The following is a 24,410-nucleotide window of genomic DNA, read 5'->3' on the forward strand; positions in this document are numbered from 1 at the left end:
CTATTTAACTACAAAATCAGTGATTTATGTAACTGTCCATAACACTGAATTCTTTTCCTCAGCCTGAGGTTCTCGAACAAATACAGAATCTAAAGGAGTTGTGGATGGACAACAATTCCTTGCAAGTACTACCTGGGGTATGAACACTTATTTTATGTAATTAACTTAGTGTGTGATACAGTGAACTATTTTCCTTGCAGTGAGCAAATGCATGTGCATTTCCTTGGATGGGTACGTATTCCTGGAGCATATAGTCATTAATGAAGACATAAGTCTCAGCAGAGCCATTCCTATGAAAAGCTTTTCAATGTTGTGTTATTACATGATAGTGTCCAAGTGGTTTATTCAAGCCTTGGGTAGTTTTCATTGTGAGGAGACATTGCTCCTTCCCCATCACCATGTGTTAACTAACCCTTCTATAAAAACCCACGTGAGTTTTACAAAGAAGAGGAAATATTAAGTAATCTAAATAAGCTTAAAAATAACAGATGGTAGATACAGATTGAACTAAGCTAAAAGCAGATCTGAGGCAGGGGCACAGGATGTGTTTCTCTAGAAAGCACTCTGTTTAGAAATGGAACAAAAGGCATTTTACAATGCAAACATTAGGGTCATGGTTATATGCCAGTGCTGTTTCTGAGGTGTTGCTACTCGCAATAGAACTTTGATTTTCAATTTTTATTGCCATGAATTGTTTGAAATGGTCACTCTCAAATCCCCACAGAGATTAGGGCTGGAGAGGGGGCTCCCCGTTGTTAGGGTTTTAACACACAGGTGACGACAGATCATGGGTTTCATGCAGTAATGCTCCTTATTGCTGCAGGGAGAACGTAGAACTAGATCTAGCACCAACATGTCGAGGTGTTGGAAGAAGTAGTACCTCCTCTTTCACCTTTGAACGTTTGTGAATCAAAATTCAATGTTTTGCATTGAGCAGTGGCTCTGTTTTGTCTTGACTAGGTTACATTCGGTTTTTATTCTGTGCTAAGCAGATGTTTGCATGGAAAATTATAATTTCCAGTCTCTGTCCAAATCTCCACTTTGAGTGCTCTGTCGGTGCAAAGAAAAGCTGATGTGGAAACCACTTCTTGTTACTGAAACCAGCTGGAGATCAAGAACTGAAATAGCGCAGTATCGCTGCTGCAGTGTAACCGAGCAGAAAGAATAGCAGTCCACAAGAGAGTGTGGGCACAAACATTATAACCATTGTTCTGTTTCTTTCCTGTTCACAATGAAACGGGTAAATACATCCAATGCTAAAACATATTCCCAACACAGTCCTGCTGAGCTGCCAGAATCCCTGGAGAGGGTCTGTAGAGGTGTAAAAGTTCAAGGAGTTCATGAAACTGAATCCCAAGGAGCACAACTATTTCAGTGAAGAATTCATGTTTCCTGAATCTGATCCTGGTAGATCCTAGATGGTGTTTTATGAAAGCCTTCTTCACAACAAGAGGTTTAAAGCAGTTAATATTAGCCTTAAAATTTGGCTTTTAAAAATAGAAAGGCAGTGCCAAGTGGTACTTAATTGTAAGATTTAGAGATTTGCCAGGTTTCCAGTGTGGATAATTCAGGTTTTTAAATAGTCTGTGCTAGAAACAAAGATTGTGTTCAACTGTTAACATGGGTAGAATAGCAGAGGTTGGGTGAAAGGCAGATTTTCCCTTTAGACAACACTCAGCTAGGATTAAAGGTGAGATGAGTAGAAGCAGAGAGGGGCATTCCTGTCCTGTTGCTCATTGATGCTCTAGCTGCAATAAACACTGTTCTCATAAACATGTATCATGGGCGTTAACCCCTAATAATTGAACTGTGAATGTCCAAAGTCTAGTTTTAGATTCTGTAAAATTCAGAGAATCAGTTATTGATGCTAAGAGCTTTAGCTGCATGTCCAGCCTCAGTGCTCTTCAGGACTGCTGAGTAGATAAGACTTCTGAGTAAATACCCTTGGATCTGTGTTCAAATGAAGAAACAATACAGCTGAATGAGAACTCAAACCTTCCACAGATTTAATGGATTTGGAACACATTATTTAGCTTGTCATGTGTTGTTTAGTCTGGTACGGTTGCTTTTGCAGTTGTTGAGACAGGAGGGGTGTTGGACCACCACTGGTACCGTGGCAGCAAAATAAGAAGGCTGCTGAGATAACTGAATATGAGCCTGTATTACCATGTATTACCATTGCTTGTCTTTAATTGAACTTAGAAGCTGGCATGCAGTGTCTATCTGTTCAAGTAACACTTTGTAACATGCTATTAAGTCTATAGGGAAGTTAAAACAGCTCGTGTACCTGGATGTGTCAAAAAACAGGATAGAAACTGTGGATTTGGACATATCAGGATGTGAAGGACTTGAAGATCTCCTGTTGTCATCCAATATGTTGCAGCAACTGCCAGACTCCATAGGTGAGAAAAGCTCAGGATTTCTTGTAATCTTTTACAGTTGAGGATTTAATTTATATCTTTTTTAGAGGTGATTGTGAGACTTCATAATAGCTGGAACAAGAACTGCCATTAAATTCCAAAGAAATTGGAAACATCTCTGTCTGGACCATCCACGAAGATCATTTTGTAAAGTCAGGGAAAAAAATCCCTGGTTAGAAGGTGTTGATTGTTCTGCTTTGCTATTTTAAAGAGAATAAGCAAAGAAAGATATAATTGAGCTGATCTGAATTGGAAAGTAAGTATAATAGTGATTATGTTAGCAGCATGAAACTCTGGGAGGAAATTGCTGCTCTTAGTTACAGTGGTGCAATTCCATATGAGAGCGTTAAACACAGACATAGTTCAAACTACTGGTTTTCTTTTTTGATTATATTGCATGCACAGAATTTCTGAATTATTTAGAATATACAGAAATTCTGGAAGCTGAGTGCTTGTAGGTGTATCACTGTATATCTGCATGTTTCATATTGGTCTTGATCCCTTGTATTTTCTTTGGCAACACTTGAAGTCTTTTTTCTACTGCTTCCAGCTGATGAGCCCACTAAATCGTTATCATCATCATGTTTTTCACCTTCCTAAGTGTGTCCCTTTGAACATGGAATTCTTAAATTCCCCAATCTTAGTCAAGATTCCCAAGTGTATTGCTAGCTAATGCTCCTGTGCTACAGGGATGGTATTAAATGTCTTTTACAGTTCTTTTCCATGTTGGTCTTCTACATTGCACCCTAAATTCTAGAGGTTTTGCTTTATGTGGGTTTCTGATGTGTATATGCAGATTGGTTTTTAGAGGGGATTTAGCTCCTGAATAAATGTATACTCTTTGAATTATACATTCTTGCAATTGTATATATTCAGTCCTCATTTCTAAATTCCCATTACTCAATGGTAATAGATTTGACAGGAGTAAAGAAAAAAGAGGCACTTTCATACTGCATTTTCTAGCATCCTTTTTAATGATACTTTTCTTTGCTTCAGTTTTCATATTATGGCACATTCAGTTTAATATTTATTCTATATAAGTGATTAATTTATATTATTCCCAACATTAATTGCAAATAATAATTTAAAACTGCTATTTCATTGCAGAATTCTTCCAGGGAAAAAACAGATTTTGAAATGTTAATAACCTCCAGAAAGTGGAAATCAGTTTCTAGCACTGCAATGCAATATTTTCCCCATTTTTTCTGTCTTTGTTATTGTTTTCTGCAGTTTTGCCCTGATAAAGCAGAAGTTCCATTCCCTTCTTGGTAAATGTTCCCCAGTTATGCATCTGCTTACACTTAGATGTGTAATAACTCTTTAAATGAGAAGAATGAACCACAGATACAAATACATTCAGGATAGATTCTGATTTTCAGTCAGATTCCAATTTTCTGTCTATACCCACATATTGTGAAGCTTTATAAATGCTGCAGTAACTTTAGATAATTTGCCTCATGTCCTGTTATGACCTGAGCACCTTTCAATCGAGGCAACAGGACTCGATTTCAATAGAAACATTAATAGATAAGCAGAAATACAACTCTTCCTGCACAGGTAGGATACTAGTCTTTCTTTTTACAGGTTTTTTCCTAGACTCCAGAAATACATTTAATATTTCACTTGCAGTTTAGCTTAACATTTAATCGGTGCTTCATTTTGATGACACACATTGTCAATGGGACAAGAATGTGGCTGTGCACTGTTCTGTATACGCCTTTTTTCTAACCTCTAGATCAGGGTTATTCAGCATTAGAAATCACTGTTTGTTGAAGGATATGGGAGATTACAGGAGGTAAAGATGAATATGAAATGTTTTACTATTACTTCTTCCTTCCCTGTTTCGTAGGGCTGTTGAAGAGGCTTACAACTTTAAAAGTGGATGACAATCAGCTTACAATTCTGCCAAATGCAATTGGAAAGTGAGTATAAGTCTTATGATTTTCAGCGTTAAGGAAAATGTGTTTTCCTTTCTGCTTGTGGAATGTGGGGGGGTTAAAATGAAAAATCAGACAAAGATGTTTTGAATTATAAAATAACTTAGAAACATGTACCTAATACCAGCTTATCACATTTAGATTTGGCACAACACTACTACTTCTGTGGACTTACACTGCTGTAAGTGATCAGAAGATGAAATATATCACATTTTCCAAAGAAAAGAACAAAGATGTTTTTCTGTATGAATCACTCACAATTTAGATGATTAGAGCAGGAAAAGTGGAAGAACCAGAGGGATTTGGGGGAATACGTCTGTTCCCATAGCAACAGCCAGGCCTCGATGCTGAGAAGAAAATGGCTGTAAACCTCCTGTGTATGGAGATCTCTTAAAGTATTGAAGCAGCAGAAATGAAAAAGTCATGAGCGTTTCATAGGTGTGTGCATCAAAGTGTGGCAGTGTCCTGTCAGTAATCCTGCTATGAAAAGCACTAATGATGCCCTTTAGCAACTGTTTTGTCAGATATTACATGATCACTGGTGCAAAATTCAGTCTTGTACTGCTGTGTGGTGAGCTTATTGCTAAATGAAAGCTCCAATTTGTTGTAAAATTCAGGGTGGGTGTAAGCATGTCTTTGAGCATGGAAACGGGTAATTCTTTATAAAGTTACACACTGCACATATATCCCTCTCTAGCAGAACATACCTTGAACATTGATATGTTTGTAGGATGTCTCTTCCTCGACATGTTTTACTTCTGAAATGCTATATAAACTGATATTTGGGGAAAAAATCAGAATATCTGGTCCCTGGCTACCTGCTACAGGTAGAGAACTGGTGATTTCATCATCCCCTTGCACCAGCAGTACTATTCCTGCAGAAGAGAGAACAGAGTTCAGCCTAAGGAAGGATTGTCTGCCTGGCATGACTGAACAATTGGTTATACCACTTACACCAGCAGTGGGAGTTGGGCATCATTGGGCAGGTTGCACTCAGGCTCTGCCTTCGCTGCCAGTTCTCTCTTCAGCCCACTGTAGCTCAACAAAGGGTTTCATTAGAAACAGTTTTCTCATGCCAGGGCTGTTTGGAAGCTCCCAAAATTAAAGCCTAGAAAAAGCTTCCTTTAGACTTGTCCAGAAATACAATAGTACAGCGAGGCTTCTAGAACAGAAATGATCTCTAACTGCACAGCCAGTGCTCTACTACTCCTGCACCCATCTTATACTACTAATTTCAATAATAATTGAGTTGTTGGTATGCCATTTGGGAAAACAAATCCAGATTTATGAACTATTACAACTGTAGCAACTGAAAGCTCAGGTTGGGATTACCATGCTGCACTTCCTGCAGTGTCTGTAGATTTATGGGATATTCATGGAGAGCATTAGAAGTTGGTTATATGAATCACAAAAGGGCAAATCTTTGCTCTACAAACTATGGTGTAGCAATAAATTCTAATAGGCAGTGAAAGCTTGTGAGGCTCTGCAGAAAGGTTGATATAATGTCCAACGTTAACTATTTTGGGTGAAATTGTTAAAACCTTTTCAAACCTTTCTTATTTATTGAATTGCTCAAATTAAAGGGGAACACCCCCCCTTTTTTTTTAGCCTTATATATGTTTATTTGTCATGGAGCTTTAATTACAGTTGTAAAGACACATTGTGCTGCTCTGACTGGTGTATATGCAGAGCACTAGGCTAATCAGGTAATACTATCACATTAGTTTTGAGTGATACTTTTCAATGAAGTACTTTCATTTAATGAGGACAATGTCTCCCACATCAAAATGAATTTCCTTTCTCTGACTCATCCATTTGGATGGTTTCCTACTGGGTCTCTTTCTCCTTAATGATAGTAGTAGTCAGTACCCACTGCAGAGTACATTGTTGTCACACAAAGATTAGTAATGTGGGGGAGGGAACTCTCCCTCCAGAGACCAATTTCCTGATGAGACACAAAGCACTTTGCCACTGTCAGAGTCAGTGTTGCTCATAGGGAACCACCACCCTCATTTTTGGCAGTCTTGTTCAAAGGGCAAGCCTTTAAATGTAAGCAGCATTTAGAGTTTGACCCCGCAAGATACTATGCACAATAGACTAAAATTCCACGTAAAATCAGGGGATTCCAAGTTGGACACAAAGACTGGAGATTTTACCTGCAGGACCTGGGTGAAGGAATGTCCCTGCTTCCCCTTTGTGGGTGGGAGGGTGTCATGAGGGAAGTCACAACCCATCCATAGGTAATAGTGCAGCAAGTCAAGAGCCAGCGTGCAGTTAGATGAGTGCTTTGTGTATGTGTCTCGGCTGTTCCATATCTGACAGCACCAGATGCTGCAAATGAAAGTGCAAACTTGTGTTCCCAAGTCTGCAAAATTCCTTTTGCCTGATGTTGGAGAAGCAGTAGGTGTAACTAATGATTTAGGCTGCTTTGGCAGTACTCAGTATCTGAGTACTGTGGCTGTTGGGAGAAATGGTCTGTGACAGCATGGAATGGGGCTGAGATGGGTTGGAACTACCCTTCGGTCCATGGCAGTCTTCATTCTCCACGAACCCCTCTCTACTCATCTGTCTAAAAGTACTCCTCATCTACCTTAGTGTATGTCCTGTGACCTGCCTCATTTCAGTGGGTGCCAGACTGGTCCATGTCTGATTTTTGTCTGCCTTTAAACCTATCAAGAATTATCTGAATTTAGCCCAAGAAGACAGTAAGGTTAATGGTATTTTAGCTAAATTAACATTGGTGGAATTATAGCTGCTATTGTCAACTTACTTTCATGGACAATCCATGAGGAATGAAAAATCACTTTCTGAAGTGCATATTTTCTTAGCCATGGTAAGTTACAGAGAGAAAATCCAGTTTCATACTGACTTGGTTGGTTTTGCTGTGGCCATCTTCATTTGCCTGCTCCTTCCAGCAGGAAGGCAAGAAGCTGAGAATGTCTGTGCCAGACAATTCCCTTCACATAGAATTCTGTTGTCTGATGAAGTCATTCTTCACTGCCAGCGAAACTGCTCCAGTTCGAGTTCAGTGTCTCTGAGTTTCTCGTCATCGGAACATGGTAGTTCCCAATTAGCTTAGCTGTTTTCAAGCTCTTCTGGTTGTGTTATCATCAGTAGAAGTTAAAACGTGTATCCCACAACATACCAAGCTTTCCAGCTGGACTTCCCCCTGTCGAGCACACATTCTGTATGAAGTAGGTAAACACGATAGACTTTTGCCTTTACTGGAATTGTTTTGTATCTCTTGAAATAAACTGTGGTGGGTACAAAGCTTTGTTAAAGAAAAGCTATAACCAAAACCTGGCAGAGCTTCTGGATACATTTCATGCATCTCTTTCACTAAGCACTGTGGCTTTTCAGCCTATTGAAATACAGCAATTAGAGGCAAGTCCTGAGAATTCCCTGCTAGGAAAAGCTACTTCTACTTTCATGTTTCCTAAAACTTGAAGGCTGAAAGTCCTTTTTCTAAATTAAGAAACTGAAATAAAGGTAAATCAGAGATACAGTGAAAGTCCAGTCCTGCAGTTGTGACCCATCAAAATCTGATGGAGCTAAGGTGAGCTCTTCATCAGATCTACCAAAACATTTGGAAAAATCCCAGACAGTCTTTTGGGCACCAAGTCCCTTTGTCAGTGGAGAGGGAGGTAACAAACACTGATGAAGAAATAGTTGCTTGCCATTTAACCTTACTATTCATTAAAGCACTTGAGAGAAAAAAGGCAGTATATGTGGAGCAGAAAAATGGGGGCCGAAGTAAGGAATGATGGCATTTGTGATGGGCCACCAAACTTGTATTCCATGAGCTGAAGGAGCCGTGCAGTGCAGCGTTCATTTGAGGAAATTTCATATCCTGCCTAATTTTTTAAGATATTCAGAATGTTTTTATATATATAAAATGTGTGTGTGTGTATGGTCATAATATATATGTAATATGTCTTTATTTCATTTACATGTATATGTATAGTAGATATATAATAGATCTCTTCATCAGGGACTGTAGTGATAGGAGAAGGGGGAATGGGTTCAAACTTAAAACGGGATATTTAGGTTGGATATAAGGAAGAAGCTCTTCCCTGTGAGGGTGCTGAGGCGCTGGCACAGGGTGCCCAGAGAAGCTGTGGCTGCCCCATCCCTGGCAGTGTTCAAGGCCAGGTTGGACACAGGGGCTTGGAGCAACCTGCTCTAGTGGAAGGTGTCCCTGCCCGTGGCAGGGGCTGGAGCTGGATGAGCTTTAAGGTCCCTTCCAACACAAACCATTCCATGGTTCTATATCATGTATTGCATATATATATATGTTCCTGTTTGTGTTATTTTGTTATTATCAAAGGTCAAACTGTTGACTCTTAATCCCCAAAGTGAGACTGATGGTTAAGTGTTGTCTGATACCTTCTGTCTCCTGGGAAAAGCAAACCCCCAGAGCATCCCAAGGGCTGAGTGCCTGGTAGGACAGGGTCCTGAAGGGCTGAGAAGTGCCACTGAGGGCTGTTCCATATCAGAGCAGCAGTGGGTGGGTAGGTTCAAGTGCTGACTGTCAGGTCAGATCTCTTTCTTTTCCCAATTTGACAGAATACAGGAAATGCAATCTAGGGAAAGGTATACAGGACCAAAATGGAGATTTTTGAACTTCAGTGTCTGAAGATGTCTTTGGTCTGCTTTGTTTCAGTCCTTGCCATCAGATACCCTTTCAAGAGAACTTTCTAGCCAGCTCTCAGCATGTCAAGAGAGGCACTTTGACAAAAGCCATGTCCATCTACAGCAGGCTGAGATACTTCACTGCATTTGGATCCCAATTCATGTTTTTTCACCACTGATCTGTATTAGAATGACCTGAAATAGCCCAGTATCACCTTGGAGATACATACAAAGACTGCACTGCTATGCCTAATTTTCTCCCATTCTAACTCCCTTAAAAACAAAAAAGCCCAAATAAACAAACAGCTGTCATTGATCTTGGCTGAGAATATTCATAGTATAATAGTAGCTGTTGTCCTTAGAAACAACAAGCACTTGAGATTTGACATTTTAAGTAGTAGATGAAATTAATCTTTGCTATAAGGGATTCAGCTGTAACTGTAACGTAAAAGTAATATGCCTATTTATGCTGGTAGTTGCATTAGGTGGCTGGTCTCTGCTCCCAAGGAACAAGGGATGGGACAAGAGGAAACGGCCTCAAGCTGCACCAGGGCAGGTTTAGGTGGAGATGAGGAACAATTCCTTCCCCAGAGGGTGCTCAGGCATTGGAACAGGCTGCCCAGGGCAGGGCTGGAGTCACCGTCCCTGCAAGTGTTCACACCCCGTGTAGCCGAGGCCTCAGTGCCATGGGTTAGTGGTGGCCTTGGCAGTGCTGGGAATGGTTGGACTGGATGAGCTTAAAGGTCTTTTCCAACCTGGTTGATTCTATAATTCTATGATGTCAAGTGCCTCAGTTGGAATGTACCCTGGAGGTAATTTCTGTGTCCCTTCCCTTTGCTCTCACCAGTGCTATTTCTTTACCTGTTGTCTGTCTCTGATGTTAAGATGATAAACTTTTTGGTTTGATTCTTCAGCTTAGTAGGAATTGCCTTGATCACTGTTTGAAGTAGTTGAAAAACATCCTCACTACAAAAAGTAAGAATGATGATGTAGGGAAACCAAGTGGTCTTTCTTAAACTGCCTTATTGGATAAGACTGATGAACAGTGTTCCTAAAATCACATTATTATAGACTTCTCCTAGGGAAATCTGCACTAAACATTCCTTCTTCGGGGCATGGTATCTGTAATAGTGTGATGCTTTACAACTTTCAAAGGTTCTGGTTTGTTCATTTTTGTTATCTGGTCCTTGTATAGCATCTAACAAGTGTATTTCCAATTTCAGTTTGTCTTTATTAGAAGAATTTGACTGCAGCTGTAATGAGTTGGAGTCTCTACCTTCCACCATCGGCTACCTTCACAACCTGAGGACATTGGCTGTGGATGAGAATTTCCTTCCTGAACTGCCCAGAGAAGTGAGAAGCCGATTCTGTTTTTAAATTACACCTTGAAGCATTTGTGGTGGGCCCAATATTTCATCCCTACTCAGACAAAATATCTCTTCAAGCAATTGCTTCTGCACAGTGTGGAGGAAGCATGTTCTTACATACTCAATACATACTTACATACTCGATACTCTTACATACTCAATAGTAAAATAGTAAAACCAGTAAATTGGTAAATTCATGTAAAGGTGAGAGTATCCCTCAGAGTAGTGCAGGTAACCCTGGCGTTTCCCTGATGTTACAGGCAAAGGGAGGACATTGCTGTAAGACTAGATTCTCTATTTGCTGTATTTTTGGCCCCCTCCCAACATCAAAAGTTAGTCATAACAAATTTTATCATAACAGGTGTCCTGATATCTTTGGTTTTTCATCCCTCTAGATTGGGAGCTGTAAAAATGTAACGGTGATGTCTCTACGCTCCAACAAGCTGGAATTCCTCCCTGATGAAATTGGGCAGATGCAGAAGCTGAGAGTGTTAAATCTGAGTGATAACAGGTACAGTTCACATAATTCTTCTAACCCATTGTAAGAATTTATTTATATGAAATTATTTTTAGGATTACTTTATTTAAACTATAAGGAAAAAAATCTTGATTTATTTTCTTTAATCTATATGGTTTGGTCTTAGTTCCACTGCCAAACTTGAATGGGGCCAAGATCTGGGTCTCAGTGTGTTTTAACAGACTGAAGCCTCTTTATTTCTTTTATCTCCTGCTGTTTCCATGTGGAAGTGTGATATTTGGCTCTAAAATTGTATACAACTTTGTAATATTTAATGATTAAAACATTGTGACAAGCTGGTGCATAGGGAGTCTTTAAACGCAGGCACACTGGCGTGTTTTCCTGTTATCCTGCCTCTGCTGAAATCAAAAGAAAACTTTGTATTTCCTTCAGCAGAGCAAAGGTTTTCTTCTGTTCCTATTCATGTGACTATTCCTGAGAAATGGAATCCTTAACTGAGCCTTTCTTGACACTTACCCCGTGTCATCAGATCAGACTTTTCCTTGAGGTTTACACACATGTATGTTCTAAGAATACTTTAATTTTCAGTATAACCCCAGAAATACAGGTTTGCTCAGTAGTGCAATGTAGGATGTACAAATACCATTTTGTTTCCTGTAAATATCATCCATACTCAGTAAAAATCAGGGGAAGCACTTTCCACATCTGTGTCTATGTCCTGTCAGCAGTTTCACTGCTGAAATTTAAGGTTGAGATAAAATATGAAGTAATGTAGAAATCCCTGTAATATATTTGTTTAATTATTTGCTTCATTGTCTTAGATGATTTTCAGCATTGCAATTGTGTATCATAAAATACATGAGGTATGGACCAGAACACAAAGTTTATCTTTAGTTTGTGTTGAAAATGTCCAAATCCCAGAATCGAACCTTGGGTCGTTGATTTTGGGTTTCAGTTCCCAGTGCTTCCCCAGAGCCAGGGAGCACTGTCCCATCAGCACATCACCACAGCAGTGCAGGTTTGTGCTTTTATCTCTGCAGCTGGAGCCTGAAACTGTGTTTCAGGCAACACTTTGATATCACTCGGGCTGGTTCTTGCCAGCACAGGCATTGCAGCTTCCCTTGGCTGTTCTGCACCCGGGTACCCTGTCCTGTCCTGCTGTGCTTCTGTTGAGGTGTACAGTGATCTCGAATGCATATGTGAGAGGAGGCTATCACTAATATGGTGAAGTTTCAGATGATGTCTCCATGATGTCCACCTTGCTGCTGCATGGCCAGCACACAGGAGGCACAGGGTGGATGTAGAAGTGGGGAGGCAACAGGACAAGCACTGGTTTGGGGCCTTGGGGCACTTCAAGGAGTAGCACTGCAGGGTGCCTTCCCTGGCACATCAATCCAGTCTGTGCTGGATCACTGTGACCCATTTTCAAACCTGTAATTGTGCCATGAGTTTGTGTTGAGGAAGCAGAAAAATAGTGTGAGTTTTGGGTTTGCTTTCTTTTTTCCTCTGTTTTTGGCCAAGTAACTTTAAAGCCAGGTCAGCTGCTGATTTCAGGCACAAGTTTTCATGTGTAATTGCTGAGAGAAGGAGGTGGTTTACTACTGGGATAAGGCACTGGAGGTGATAGTACCAGGCAGGGCTTCCAACCAAGCTGACCTGACAGCTGGATACCACCAGAGCAGCAGCCCTGCCCCACGTTACTTCATCCCCAGCTGCCCAGGTCTAAGAGAGGATTGGGATTTCTGTTGTGGAGGAAGGGACCAGCATCCTGATGTTCCATGGGGTGGAATGGGCTGCTGTCCTTCCCACCCACCCTTCAGTGCTGTTTGGTAGCCCTACGTCTGCCCTTACACTTGCTCAGGGCTCACTGGGCACATCACTGAGCTGATTTATCTCACTGAAAATGGAAGATGCTATCCTTCTTCTTTTTAGTGTTCATTTTATGACACTCTTTGTGGTTGAGTTCCTCACCATTGGGTATGGAAAACACCCTTTAGCCAGCCAAAGGTGCACCAAAGCAGGTGGGAGGAAGGTAGAAGAGGACCTTTGTTGGAGTGGGAAGCTGTTCTCTCAGGTCAATGTGAAAAGCTGTGCAGACAATTGTATGCATTGTAGATGTAGTGGAAGAGCAGAGTCTAGTCCAGGAGAGAGAGGAACTGGCTCAGACCATAGACCTTCAATCTTTAAACCTGGGTGAATTCTCATGGACCTTTCTCAAGCGGTTTGGGGAGTAAATTTTTCTTCCTTGTTGACATCCATTCCAGCTGAGGTTAAATGTTGTCCTGCTGAGACATTGTGATAACGCTGCTGTTATGGAAGTCCCCACCTTCATGAAACTGAAAAGTTTCAACATTTTGGCACCAAAGGCTTTAACAAAGTTCAGATACCATCTTAATGTTGGAGTTTTAACTTCTATTTTTACTTTTCTGGTTTCCCATTTTCCCATTCATACCAACATTAAGGCAATATCCATTCTTTCTTTGAATGAGTCCACATATCCATGCTAATAAGGAGCATACTTGGACTCTGCTTGTTGCTAGGAACCTTTCTGTATCACTACAACAGTTTAGCCCCTCTGCTCTTCCTGCTTCAGCTGTGACAGAGGAGGTAGGGCACCCCAGCTCTTCTCCTGGATACCCCTTCGAGCCATTAGAAAAGACACAGACACACAAGCAGAGCAGAAAGCTAATTCTAGAGCCAGGGTGTCAATGCATGTGCTTCACCCCATGGTGATGGGCTCCTCGGTGTCCTTGCACGTTATTTCTCTCACAGAGGGAACAGACTCTCACCATGACTGTCAATCCATGCACATCATTGTGGATGTGTAGTTTTACAAAGGGAACACAATCTTCCACTGGGGATGTGTCCACTGCAGGTTCATGCCAATGAATGATACCTCAGGGCTATCTCCTACTTTGTCACATGCCAGATTTCACCTCTGGTGTCTACAACTGTGACCATAAATGGTGCACTTGTGTATCCATTAGCCTCTTATGTCATTGCCTTTATCCCAGTGACTCTCTGCTAGTAGCCTGGCTGGACAACTGTGGTGTAGTGTGTAAAGAGGAAAAGAGGAGCTCTCCCTCCCTTGCATTATCTGGAGCTTGCTTGTGTATGAAAGTCAGAAACATTTTGGCAGATTTGGTGTAAAATCCTGACTGGATGTCTGTCGAGGAGGAGACAAACCTGCCACAGACCTCTTTGCCACCCAGGCTCATGGGAATCTCAAATAGTGAGTTGACGCATTTTGCTCAAAGGTGGGTCAGTGTTTGGAGTCCCCCTCTAGTACATTTTTAATACTATGGTTTCAGCTGCTACAGACTTTTGCTCTTGTTCCATGTCTTCTGAAGGCCCTCATCACTGTAAGATGGACCTTGCTGATTTTAATTGACCAGAAGCTGATTTAGTTCCAGGGCATTCTTCAAATATTCACATTAGAATTCCATTTTAACCAGGAAAATAGACTCCAGCTTTTCTTTCCCATGCCATACACTCTAAGGCTGTATCTATACGTCCCATCTCCATAGCTGGGAGTCCTCTCTCCTTTGATCTTTACAGGTCCAAACCTCTTCATCTCTGGGAAATGCAATATTCTGTTGTCTCCACACACTAAAAGGCAGTGACGGGTTGAATTCTGACTTGCTGAAGGGAGGGTTAGTGTGCAACCACCCAGAGCTTGGGGAGCTTCACCCTTTGCAGTGAGGGAAGTTTTGACTTGAGATACTTGCAATGCAGCTACCTGGAGGTTCATCCTGGCCTTTGCCAGCCATAACACTGTCTCCAGTGCTTCAAGAACCGATGCAGCATTTGATAAGTAGTTGTGCAGTTACTACTTGTACAAAAGATACTGAGACCTCCAGCACGTAATGAGTCCCTGGGGGTAGCTGCTTGGATTCAGTCACTGTTAAGAGTACACATGGGATTCATTCAAAGAAAAACGATGTCTTACCAGTAACCGGTGTTCTTCAAATGTGTAGTCCACATATACATTTGTCTTCCATCTGCTTCTCCTCTCTCCTCAGAGTCCTTCCAGGTATGAGTCCTGTGATTGAGAGGTAGAATTGTTAGAATGTACATTTGGGCTACACTTCTCAAAGAGCATCGGTTACTGGTAAGTAACCTTTCTTTTAGTTTTAGATTGTGCTTAAAGAAGAGCTGAAAGAATCATCACCTTTCTGTATTTGCACTGCTTCTGTCCTGGGGTCAGAACTCAGTTACTGCTCTAAATCTCACCCCCAGAAGTTAGACAAAAAAGGGTCCTAAGGTGACATGATCCATTCAAAGCAAGGCTATTCCCTGGTGTACCTTTTCTTTTTCTGGCTAGATGTTTAATTATACAATACTGCTCATTGCCAAAGAGGTAGTTCCTGCTGGCCGTGTATATCCATAGTGGTTTTGTGAGCAGTGTGTCGATGGGTTAATATAAATCATGCTCTTTTAAACTTCCCCACTCTGAAAACCCTGTTATTACCAATTTGTTGAGAGCTGCCTTGGAGAACTGTCACAAACCGTAACTGTCTCTGGGCTTGACTGGCAGACTGGTAATGCTGCTTGTAATGGTTAGTTTTCAACATGTTTGGACATGAATTTTTCATGTTTGGGTTATTATTAAAAATTCTTTCTGAAAGTCGCCAAAGTATGGCATGTGCATCGGTGAATCTAGAAGGTATTTCCCATAAGCTCTTCATACACTTATGTTACTCAAAGTAATAATCAGGGAAAACTCTTCCCATCTTCTGAGCTGGATTACTTAGGGCATAACAAAACTAAAATGTAGTAGCTTGTACAAATGTGTAGTGGGTTGTTTTACAAAAGTATGAGAAAAATTATTATTATCAAGAAGGAGAATTTAAAGTTATGTCTGTCAGAAGGCTTCAGTAAAAGCCAAGACCACCTTTACCTCATGAAACCCCTCAAATATCAACATTAGATGGTTTTTATATTTACACACCATCAATGACATTTTCTTTGCTTTGCCTGTGTCCCATGAATAACATTTTTAAGTATTTAACCCTTAAGAACTTAAAAAATTATGTGAAAGATATAATCTAGGATTAATGGTGGAAGGAATTATACTTAAGTGCTCACTCCAGACCAGCATAACAGGCTGATGTGTAGCTTCTCTGGCGTTGTGAAGTTGTACAGTACAGTGGTTTAATGTTTAGGGGTGTCATGTCAAAAAGTGTGCTGGTTGGGTTTGGTTTTATTCACCTGAGGAACTTCAGGGGAAATTTCTTCTCCTTTTTTTCTCATAAGAAAACATTTTCTATGTGATGACTAAACACTATAAATGAATATTGGCATTTCAGTTGTTTCCAGACTGTTACTGTGGATAGTTGTTTCCCTGAAAAATCAGTTGGTGCATCAGGGTTTATCTTAAAAGGAGTATCTTTATTAATAACTTTAAAACTTTTACACTTACCAATGGCATATGTGATTTTTACCTGTAGTTTAACCTAATTAATATGAATCATGGAATCCCAGACTGCTTGGGTTGGAAGGGACCTTAAAGCTCACCCAGTTCCAACCCCCTGCCACGGGCAGGGACACCTTCCACTAGAGCAGGTTGCTCCAAGCCCCTGTGTCCAACCTGACCTTGAGCACTGCCAGCACACAGATCATCTCTACAGCTATTAGGTGTTCAGCTCTTTTTACAAACTAGTGTAAGAGATTGCCAACTGAAGTTATTAGTGATTAAAACATTGCAGCGGAATGGAACTGTTGCTCATGCAAGGGAACATGCCAAGCAGGCACCTCTTGGAACCGGTGTGATTGTCCTGAGCAATCAGAGATACTGTTTTCCCATGGACTTTATGTTTGAGGACACTATTGGGCTGATGGCTGAAGGAAGGGTGTGGGCTCTGTGGCCGTGTTTCTGTCCGTCCTGTTCTCCATCCTGACTGCTGCCCTTGCTCTGTCAAACCTTCTGGTACAGAAATGGCCCCATGCAAAGGTCCTTTATTCAGGCTGAGTAAAATACCAATCACAGTAAGAACAAGTCAGTTTGGTACAGCCTAGTTTGCCTTCGATTTCTAGGTCGATTTGGTCATCTTCTTAATTAACTAGCTCTGCACCAGTTAGAGTTTTATTTAGTTCTGGGAATATATTTTCCCTTAGATTGATAAAAGCAATGTGATTTTCAGGCTGTCTATTGAGAAGTTTCAGCATTTCAGCGTAAAAAAAATGCTCTCTGTTGAACAGCACAGCCATAAAGTTTCATTTCTCTGTACTGACTGCAGTCATGTGCAAGAGCAATGGAAGCAGTGCAGATTAATTGCTTTTTTCAATTACTGGTGAATATTTCTCTCTTCAGAGGAGGCCAAATCCTTTACTGAGAATGATGTGAGTTAGCTCTTTGAAATCAGCAGGTTATGCTGATTTATGGTAAGGAGGACCTGGCCTAGAGCATGTAGAAGCAATCAACCTACGTCCATGCAGAACTAATCTTTGAGATCCTCTGTAGCTGTGGTATATCCTTGTTTTGACTGATGAAGCTGGAAAAACATTGATGTATTGCCTTTTCATGGTTAAACTAATGCAGTGTAAGTGCCAGTTATCATGGGCCTTGTTTTGACCCTGGGTAGAGCATGAAATCAGTTGGTAATTCAGTTGTTGGTGAAGGTCAGAGTGTTTGCGTGAGCACTGTCAGTACAGATGACGGAGAGATGTTCCTACAGCACACGATTTAAGAAGCAGTCTTAGTTTTCAAAACCAAATTGCAGTTAGACAAAGAGGCTGAGGCTTATCTTGGTTGAGCATTTTCCAAAACCAGCCATGATTTTGAGTACCCCCATTCTTTGAGCTCTAATTGGAGATTTCTTCCTTTAAAGACTCCTTAAAAACTGGCCTTTTCAGATGTTTAAAATTGGGTATCCAGGCTTATTGGCAAAGAAGAGTTAAAAATAACTAATTCTGTGTTTTGTTTAAGTGTGGAAATGGAAAACCAGCTTGGAGATCCCCTTGCCACACACTATTTCTGAAGCAAGCTCACCAGCTTGGCTTCTCCCTTTGGTACATGCTTCTCAACTTGAGTGTGTTGGAACCACCATCAGGAACCTCTGCAGACAAAGGCTTCTATTGAGTTTTGAAACTTATGTTACTGGCACTGAATCCTAAAATGTATAGAAATAACAGTATCATTTGAAAAGCAAAAGTTTTTCTCTTTTTATACAGAAGAAAAGCTCTGCATTAAACACATGGTTAAACACTATTTAAGAATCTTTATGTTAACTATTAAAGCTTAAATTCGTAACCTTAATATATGAAGAGTGTCCATAGTGCACTGTTCTACAGCAATAACGCTGAAATAACACTATCTTCAGTGGTAATGACTTTGTGGCAAAAATACACCTACAGATTCTGTAATGGGCACAGTTTCAAAGCACTGCAAAGAGGCAGTGGCATAAAAGCTCGTGAGGTGCTTATGTCCCAAAAGTATGGGTAGGTTTTAGTCTGCAGAAGGCTGCAGGAGTGGTGTTGGTGATTTGGTGGGAGATGGCAAAGGATTCTGGTGAGGATGCCATGCACGTGGGGCAGCGTGTTGCCACCTTTATCTGAGGGGTGAGTGAGCATCTCTGCAAGAGGTTTTCTTTCCATAGCATGGGGTGTCGGACTCTAGGGAAAGGGCTTTTCTCCTTTTCCTGTTGTTAAATCACATTTAGCTTTTGTCTTTGTAAGGAGTCCTTTGATCAGTCCATTTCTTCCTACAGTCATCCAGCTCTTTCACCATCCCTAACACAAAGATGGGACAGTGTCAGCGTGTGGTCAGGACACTCTCGTATTGCTACAGACCAAGAAGTAAAAAGAACATGTTCAGAATTAGTGGGGAAAACCTGAGTGAAGTTTCCACAAGGATTTAGTCATCCTGTCCCCACTCCCACATTCAAATCACTTTTAGGAAATCCATTTACATGTATAACTAAAATGTTAATTTTTTTAGTGCTTCATTTAATTTTGGCATTTAGGTTCACTCTGAATATTTATAGTATTTTAATCTTTTTCCTAACATTTCTTCAAAAAGGAATTTTCAATAATCTCAGAGTATTTCTGTTCCAAAATGTAAATGTCCAATAAAAGGATTTCTGTTACCTGAAAACTGTCAGGTTGTCCTGTAAGTCTCCCTGGGTCCAAGATTTTTCCTGTTTTCTGCATTATAAGCTGTAACTTTGGTTACCTTACAGCCAAGGCAAAATATTGTTATCTCCGCAGTACTTTTAGGGTATGATGTCAGTAGTTTTAGATTCGAAATGTCACTCTTAATGTAGAATGCCTTTAATAATCAATTATATTTTCTTAAAAAGTGAGAGCAAATAAAGAAATGAAATCATAGCAATCTCAGTATGGTCAAGATAACATGCAACATACAAAGCCTTAAAAGAAACTATAGTGAAAATGGATTCACATGGTTCCAATATTATCGTTCACAGGCTGAAGAATTTACCCTTCACTTTTACTAAACTCAAAGAACTTGCAGCTTTGTGGCTTTCTGACAACCAGGTAATGACTTTGGGTACTCATATTTTCCTCAGGAACTTGGGGTCTTAGCCAGGGCTGGAGATGAAACCTGTAATTGAACACACGATTGTAGGAGAACTTTACAAGTGTTTGCTCCCAGTCCAGCTTTATACTTTCATATCAAGGCCTGGCTTCCTCTGGCTGCCATTTATTAACTTGGAGAGATCACCTTTGCAGGATTTATTACTCACATCTAGCTAAGCTTCTCTAAGGCCAAAAGTATCAAGAGAATGTTTTGTAAATAGAAATTCAAGAGGTAAGACTTTGTTATCAACTTGTTATTAGCTTGTTCCGCCCTTTACTCCATCTATGCCTCTGTTTGTCATCTGCCTTTTCCCTTTCCCTGTCCATGCTCCCATTCCTTCATATTTTAAACTCTATTAAAGTCAGTGGGAGTTTAAACATGTAAAAGATGCACCAGAACTCTTAGGCTTGTTTTAGAGAAAACTCTCATTTAAGTTCCTTTCACATTAAGTTTGCCTTTCTTTGTTCCAAAGGGTTTGGCTTCACAGCTATATGTTCTTTGAATCCTATTTTAAAACAAATGATGTAGCTTATGCAACACTGAGAAATGTAACAGTTCAGCCAGCATCTCAGCACTGAAATAAGTCCCGACCCTCTCCAGGGTTGGTGGATAGAATAATTTTGCACTTCCATAATTTAACCTTAAATGGAGAAAAACTCCATTTGTACAAAGGCACGTTTGACATTACCTAACCGTTTTTAATAATCTCAATACAGTCTCATAATCTCACTGTTCCCACTTTGCAATAATGCTCATAGTGAGATATTATACCTCTTTAATTGCAGTTGATGAGGTTAATTCTTCAGGGGCCAATTATCATGCTACCAGAAATGAATCCATCCTTTTATCCACATGAAAAAGCCCTCATGGAAGCAGAGCCCAGCAGATGGGGAAGTTCCTTTGTCCAGACATTAGATGACATTCCTGCTGACTCCTGGCCAGGGCGCACCATTCAGCCAGGCCCTCACATCACACCAAAGCCAAGAGCAGGGCAGTCAGTAGATTTACACTAGTGCTGCTTACTGCACTGCTCCTTCTATGTACTTCTTAATTCTATAGCTAAGCAAAAAATGTTAAAGCTAAAGGGAGGGGAGGCTAAATGGAGAGATAATAGAAAAACATAGAATCGCAGACTGGTTTGTGTTGAAGGGAGGTTAAACCTCATCCAGCTCCAACCCCTGCCACGGGCAGGGACACCTTCCACTAGAGCAGGTTGCTCCAAGCCCCTGTGTCCAACCTGGCCTTGAACACTGCCAGGGATGGGGCAGCCACAGCTTCTCTGGGCACCCTGTGCCAGCGCCTCAGCACCCTCACAGGGAAGAGCTTCTGCCTTTGAGCTCATCTCAATCTCCCCTCTGGCAGGTTAAAGCCATTCCCCTTGTCCTGTCCCTACAGGCCCTTGTCCAGAGCCCCTTAGTTCAGCTGAAATAAGACACAGCAGTAACATCTGAATATTCGGAGTGCCTCCATGTAAATTCTCCAGTATCTTGCACCAGTTTTACCCTCAGATGAACTAATAACTGTCATGAATCTTCTCCTTGTTAGCCCTAGCTTTAAATAGATCACAGCCGCAGTGTGGGTGTTGTAACTGTGTAGCTGCAGCTCTCCTCCACTGGTCCTCCAGCTTCCTCCATGGAATGACTGAATGTGCAGTCACTATTTCTGATAAATGAGGTTATTCTGTTGATCCTGGTAGGAATTCCGGAAGTGAGGAATGGGAGAGGAGGCTTTTCCACCAAAGTAATACTTGGTTTAGTCCATAGAGAAGTTTGTTTTCATGCAGAATTGTAGTTAATCTTGTATTTTCTATTTATCAAATGCTAAATCCCCTCTCCACACACATGCTGTGAATTAACAGTTCTCTGTTTTGCCTTTCTGCGCAGTCCAAGGCTCTCATTCCACTGCAAACTGAGGCTCACCCTGAAACAAAGCAGCGAGTACTGACTAACTACATGTTTCCCCAGCAACCCCGCAGCGATGAAGGTAAAATGCCATCAGCTCTGCCTGCAAAGGCAGGAGCAGAGCTTGTGCAGATAGCAGAAGAACAGAGGGAGGGAGAGGAAGGGGTTTCAGACCTAGTCTGTGTGTGTGTCTCTTCTGACACACAAAGCCGGTGGTACACGCTTACCAGACTCTGTTTTGTCGTACTCAAAGGAATCCTGTTTACAAATCCTTTTTTCTAAGCCCATCAGATTTACATTTTCCTGAACGCTTTTATGTTTTCAGCAGAACGGCTTTGTAGAAACAATCTGAACTTGGGAATTGAGTGTGCATGGGACAGAAATGCTAATATATGCCTTGCTGCCATGCAGATGGGCAGGTGGCCAGAGCCAGCTCAACCTGCAGGGACACTGGACCCATCTGAGGTTGCTGTGGGGTGTCCAGCTCCAAGACATGTGAGGTTCAGAGCTCTGAGCCTGAGGGAATTGAGGGTTTGGCTCCTCACATACCTATGGCAAGAGAGTTTTCATACATCCCTCCACTCCAGACCTGCCTCGAAACCCTGTTGCTTCTCATCACTCTCCCTTCAGTTTTAATATTAGACACTGTTTGTAATGGTTTATGGGTTACTACTCTTACTGCCCCCTCAACAGTTCTAGAATGATAACCCAAGATGACAGATCAACTAAGAACATGTTCTTTAGATCATTTCCAATCTTCTGCTGGGTGTACTAATGGCTCTTTGCAATTTAACTGTAGATTTCCAGTCAGACAGTGATAGTTTTAACCCTACTTTATGGGAGGAGCAGAGACAGCAACGTATGACTGTTGCCTTTGAATTTGAAGAAAAAAAGGAAGAGGAGGAAAATGCAGGGAAAGTTAAGGTAAGTTCTATTTGATTTATTCTGGAATTCATATAGTATGGGCAGGGTCCAAGTTACAGATCTTGGATTGAGCTGGTTTTGAGTTCTAAATACCTAGAAAGTACTCGTCGTCATGTTTGAAGTACAGCAATTGAGGAAGAATAGAATGTCTGTTCTTCCTGAAGGTGACATCACCAATTTCTGCTTTTGCTATTGCTGGCTAGGCAGCAACACTTTGATTTCGTACATCAGCTCAGGCCCATAGCCCTCATGTCGGGTTCCTGCTGTGCAAGGTGTTTTGTCATGAGGACAAAAATAACACATAATGTTGGGAGACTTAGAATTAATGTCCCACCACCTAGTTCCTGAGAAATAATTAGATCACACAGGGTGTTCCATGTTCCTCTCAAAGTCAATAAGATCTTTGCAGCTGCCTAGGGTTACACAGGAATGTGCAGTGGAGAGAGTCTCTCTCATCAGGTTTGTAACATACAAAAAATGAAGATCAAAACATGAATATTCTCCTCCAGTTATGTGAAATTAATAGAATTCCAGAGTTTCCAGTAGAGCCCATAATCGGTTACCTTGGCAGAAGGATATTGTCAGGACCATCTACATGTACATGGCATGAAAATTTCTATTTCTCGAATAATATAAAGGAATGACCCCGGATCAAATACTTAAACACTGCAAATTCTTACCTGTGGGAGGATACCCAACACCAAATGTATTGCCAGGGACAAAAATCCTATGAGGAGACTTAAATCATATTTTCCTTTTAAAATTAACAATACCATTATTAATAGTTATTTAACATCCCATTTAGATCTTCTTGGAAATTTTGGATTTTTCCTTTTTAATATTTTTCCTGATTAGGAATTCTCATCTAACTCTTGTAACCAGAGATAACAGACTCTGCTGCTTTAGTAAAGCAGAGAATGAAGCCCAAACGCAACCTTTGCCTCATAATAAAAAGATTGAACTGAAATTGTACCCCAGGTGAATTGCGGGTTTATGGGTCATAAATGGAAAACAGCATCTGGGAATCTTTCTAAGATGATAGAAGAATTTAATTGTTTTGTATGGTATTTGCTAGTGTTAGTTTAAATATTGGAATGTAATGTATGAATTACATCACTTAGCCGTTTGGGGTTTAATGTATTTCAGAACACTATGAATGGCTGAAACAAATGTTTCCTCTGAGTAAACTGTTCTTGTAGAATAAATAACTCCTTCATCCACTGAGCTGTTCCCCTACGTCAGTTCAAATGCTGCCATCTGCTGCATGGAGAACAGGGAAGCAAAGACACAGCACCACACTTCCAGGTTTCCTAGAAACAGGACTTAGCAAGAATAGCTGGCCTGTGCCCATGCTGTGAGCAGATGTCTTTGTGTGGTGTGATCCCAGGCCCTGTGCTCTGTACCGGAGCTGTTGGGGGTGCAATGGTGCTCTGGTTGTGGTGGTTCTTACCTGTTCTCCCTCTCATCCACAGGGAGCAGGCATAAACCAATGTTGTAGAACATGTGTTGTTTCTGGATGAGATGCTTCTATTCCCACATAAAATCCAGTGTTCCTCCCCTCCGAAATCAGAGAATCATGGAATGGTTTGTGTTGGAAGGGACCTTAAAGCTCATCCAGCTCCAACCCCCTGCCATGGGCAGGGACACCTTCCACTAGAGCAAGTTGCTCCAAGCCCCGTCCAGTCTGGCCTTGGATAATGGTCTTAATGTCTTCTCATCAGTCCAAACCACTAAACTTTGCAGCTGATGCTATACTTATTGCTTATATGGAGAAGAATTATTAAATGAAAAGCTAAGCAGGGAGCTAGGACGTGATGAGATATTTTCTCCTGTCTGTGTACCTTGAAGAGAGCTTCTCTCCTCTCTGGTACCTCACTGTGTGTACACCAGGTACCCAGAAATACCTGTAGTGTATAAAAACTGAAAGTAGAGAATTAATACTGTGCAAACCTGGGAAATCTTGCCAGGCTGTGAAAGGAAAGAATTTCGCACTGGAGGTGTGTCTGGGATTTTCCCTTTCCTAGAAAAGAGCCTTTTTGCCCAACCCATGAAAAGATGACCTCAAAATCAGTTACTATTAATAAGCTGGAAATGCTTATTTGCATCCTTCTGGTGTGTCCGTGCTCTTTCCCGGTAGTGTCAATTCAGCTCTAGATACAAATGAGCATGAAGGTGTTGTAAGGAGTTGACTGAGCTGTCCACCAGCCTGTGT

General features: G+C 41.1%; 1 protein-coding gene across 8 annotated transcripts in view; it reads left to right on the top strand.

Annotated features, from left to right (window-relative positions):
• Positions 1–24,410, top strand: part of LRRC7 (leucine rich repeat containing 7) — a 161,307-nt gene that overhangs the window by 104,982 nt on the left and 31,915 nt on the right. For 7 of the 8 annotated variants that reach the window (XR_004389942.1, XM_030494089.1, XM_030494082.1 and 4 more), the window contains exons 8-15: positions 63–137; positions 2,258–2,402; positions 4,270–4,342; positions 10,213–10,342; positions 10,752–10,867; positions 19,261–19,330; positions 21,257–21,356; positions 22,074–22,198. Coding sequence is in view for 6 of the 8 variants with exons in the window: in XM_030494089.1 (XP_030349949.1) it covers positions 63–137; positions 2,258–2,402; positions 4,270–4,342; positions 10,213–10,342; positions 10,752–10,867; positions 19,261–19,330; positions 21,257–21,356; positions 22,074–22,198 (834 nt within the window). In the remaining 2 variants the exon portion in view is untranslated. Of the gene's footprint in view, positions 1–62; positions 138–2,257; positions 2,403–4,269; positions 4,343–10,212; positions 10,343–10,751; positions 10,868–14,856; positions 14,946–19,260; positions 19,331–21,256; positions 21,357–22,073; positions 22,199–24,410 lie in introns of those variants that run through there. The other variant, XR_003992540.1, reaches the window with a different exon arrangement.

The sequence above is a fragment of the Strigops habroptila genome, chromosome 8, assembly GCF_004027225.2.
Source record: "Strigops habroptila isolate Jane chromosome 8, bStrHab1.2.pri, whole genome shotgun sequence".
Lineage (NCBI taxonomy): Eukaryota > Metazoa > Chordata > Aves > Psittaciformes > Psittacidae > Strigops > Strigops habroptila.